Source organism: Penaeus monodon, chromosome 28, assembly GCF_015228065.2.
Source record: "Penaeus monodon isolate SGIC_2016 chromosome 28, NSTDA_Pmon_1, whole genome shotgun sequence".
Taxonomy (NCBI): domain Eukaryota; kingdom Metazoa; phylum Arthropoda; class Malacostraca; order Decapoda; family Penaeidae; genus Penaeus; species Penaeus monodon.
The window spans coordinates 4985233-4987119 of NC_051413.1; the positions used below are offsets into that span (position 1 = coordinate 4985233).

Here is a 1887-nt window from a genome sequence, read left to right on the forward strand (position 1 = left end):
CCACAACTTCGTTAATTATCACAAAATATATAAGAACATTTACGTCAATATATCACTCAGAAAAATACTATATATAAAAACTCCTTCACTGCATGCACAAATAAAAATATATATACGTGTTTACAGGCACTTATTATATTTTTAAAAAAGTTATATAAACAAAACCTCATCCTTCGTGACGCAGTCATTATCGATAACACTTACCACCTAAAATCACACATAAAAAATAGAAGTTACTCACCCTCACCCCAAAAAAGCCAAAGCAATATCCATCGCTCAGTCACTTCAGAAATAAACCTTCCTAAAAACCAAGCGTAATCTGAGCCAAGACTCACCCCTCTTCGCTCACAAGCCTGGGCACCGGCTTGAGTCTTGTGAGAAAGTCCTGCTGGCCCGCCGCCTCCTGAGGAATCGGCGCGAGGTCACTCCCGGACAAGGTCATCTGAGAGCCGTTGGAGACCGAGTGCAGGCTGCTCCTGAGGTGGGTGTTAATGCTGGCGTTATGGCAGTGTTTATTAATGTGATGGAGAGGTGTTTAGTTATAGAATGATGTCTAGTTGGTGTTTTACTGTTTACTTATTTGTATGTGTGTAATTTCGATGATATTAAGTTGTTGCGGATTTGTTTGATTAATTGCAATTGTAATTATAGGATTATTTCAGCTTACCAATTTTTATACTTAAAGATCTTTACATTCTGTTTTTCTTTAATATCGTTCTCCGTTAATGAATAACAAAACAAGTCTTCAGGCTGCTTAATAACAAAATGTTTGCGCCACCCATGCATCCGAATTGCCTCATCTCCCATGGTTTGCTTACCGTACCCAGACTCTCCATCGCAACAGATCAATTGAACAAACTGTAAACATGCCTGGACAGTCTTCCTTCGTCCCACTGAACACTCCTCACGTCCCTGCTTGAACTGGAACCACTTTTGTGATGATGTAAGTCGTAGCGGTTCATGCCCGCGTTCCCGCGCCGGATTGTGCCGTACGCCTCAGCTGGAATGGTTATGAGGTAATCAGTTTCACGTTGAGGCTCATAAGTTGGGTAGCAACAATCAATGTAGAATTTAGTGTAAATCTTGTTTCATTTTACTTTATATCAATTTCATGTTTTGAGGTTATACTATACTATAAATTTATTGATGAGAACATTACTGTCCTCCAAACAAACCTCAACATCATTACATTACAATTATGATCATGCTTATTTTCATAATTATTCTCACACCATAATTTCATTTTGTATTGTATTTTTTAAATAGAATATAAGTTTTATGTTCCTTCACCCCTATACCATTACTACCGTTAGCATTACTGAAATCCTTTGTCTCCCATTTGCCACATCTAATCACTAAAAATTAAGGGAGAGTAAACTGAGACTCTATATGATTTAGGTGAAATTTGAAATTTAAGTTCTTTTTATCGGCATGCAATGACCTTTTCCCTTGCTTTTTGAATATCAGTGAAATTTTAGGAAAATCTTTTACACAATACATTTCAGTGCACGTCGAAATGTATCATACATATTTAACGAATAATATCGTGTAGGATATGACGTTTCCTCTCCCAGCGCCCTCCCTACCAGAGTGATGGGGCTGCTGCTGCGTCTTGGCCGCCCTCCTCGCCGCCTTGCTCATCGTGCCGTACAGAGAAGAGGCGCCCTGGGCTTCCTCCGTCAGCATGAACGGCTGCGTGTAGGCTGCCATCGAAGCCGAGGATACCTGGCGCTGTAGGACGGCCCCGCCAGACCCTCTGCGCTCGCCGGCGGAAGGTGTGCTGACCATGCTCTGCCGAGAGGGGGGGCGCGGGGTAGCCCTCTTTTGGCTCGTCGAGGACCACGTGGACCTGCGGCTGGAGAGGCTCGCCGTGTCGGACTCTGGGGG

General features: G+C 42.5%; 1 protein-coding gene across 2 annotated transcripts in view; it reads right to left on the bottom strand.

Annotated features, from left to right (window-relative positions):
* The window catches only part of LOC119591312 (cytoplasmic FMR1-interacting protein-like), a 50156-nt gene that overhangs the window by 43724 nt on the left and 4545 nt on the right, over positions 1–1887 (bottom strand). For both annotated transcript variants that reach the window (XM_037940040.1, XM_037940039.1), the window contains exons 3-5: positions 1587–1880; positions 871–1000; positions 336–476 (exon numbers count right to left, since the gene is read on the bottom strand). In XM_037940040.1, coding sequence (XP_037795968.1) covers positions 336–476; positions 871–1000; positions 1587–1880 — 565 coding nt within the window. The remainder of the gene's footprint in view (positions 1–335; positions 477–870; positions 1001–1586; positions 1881–1887) is intronic.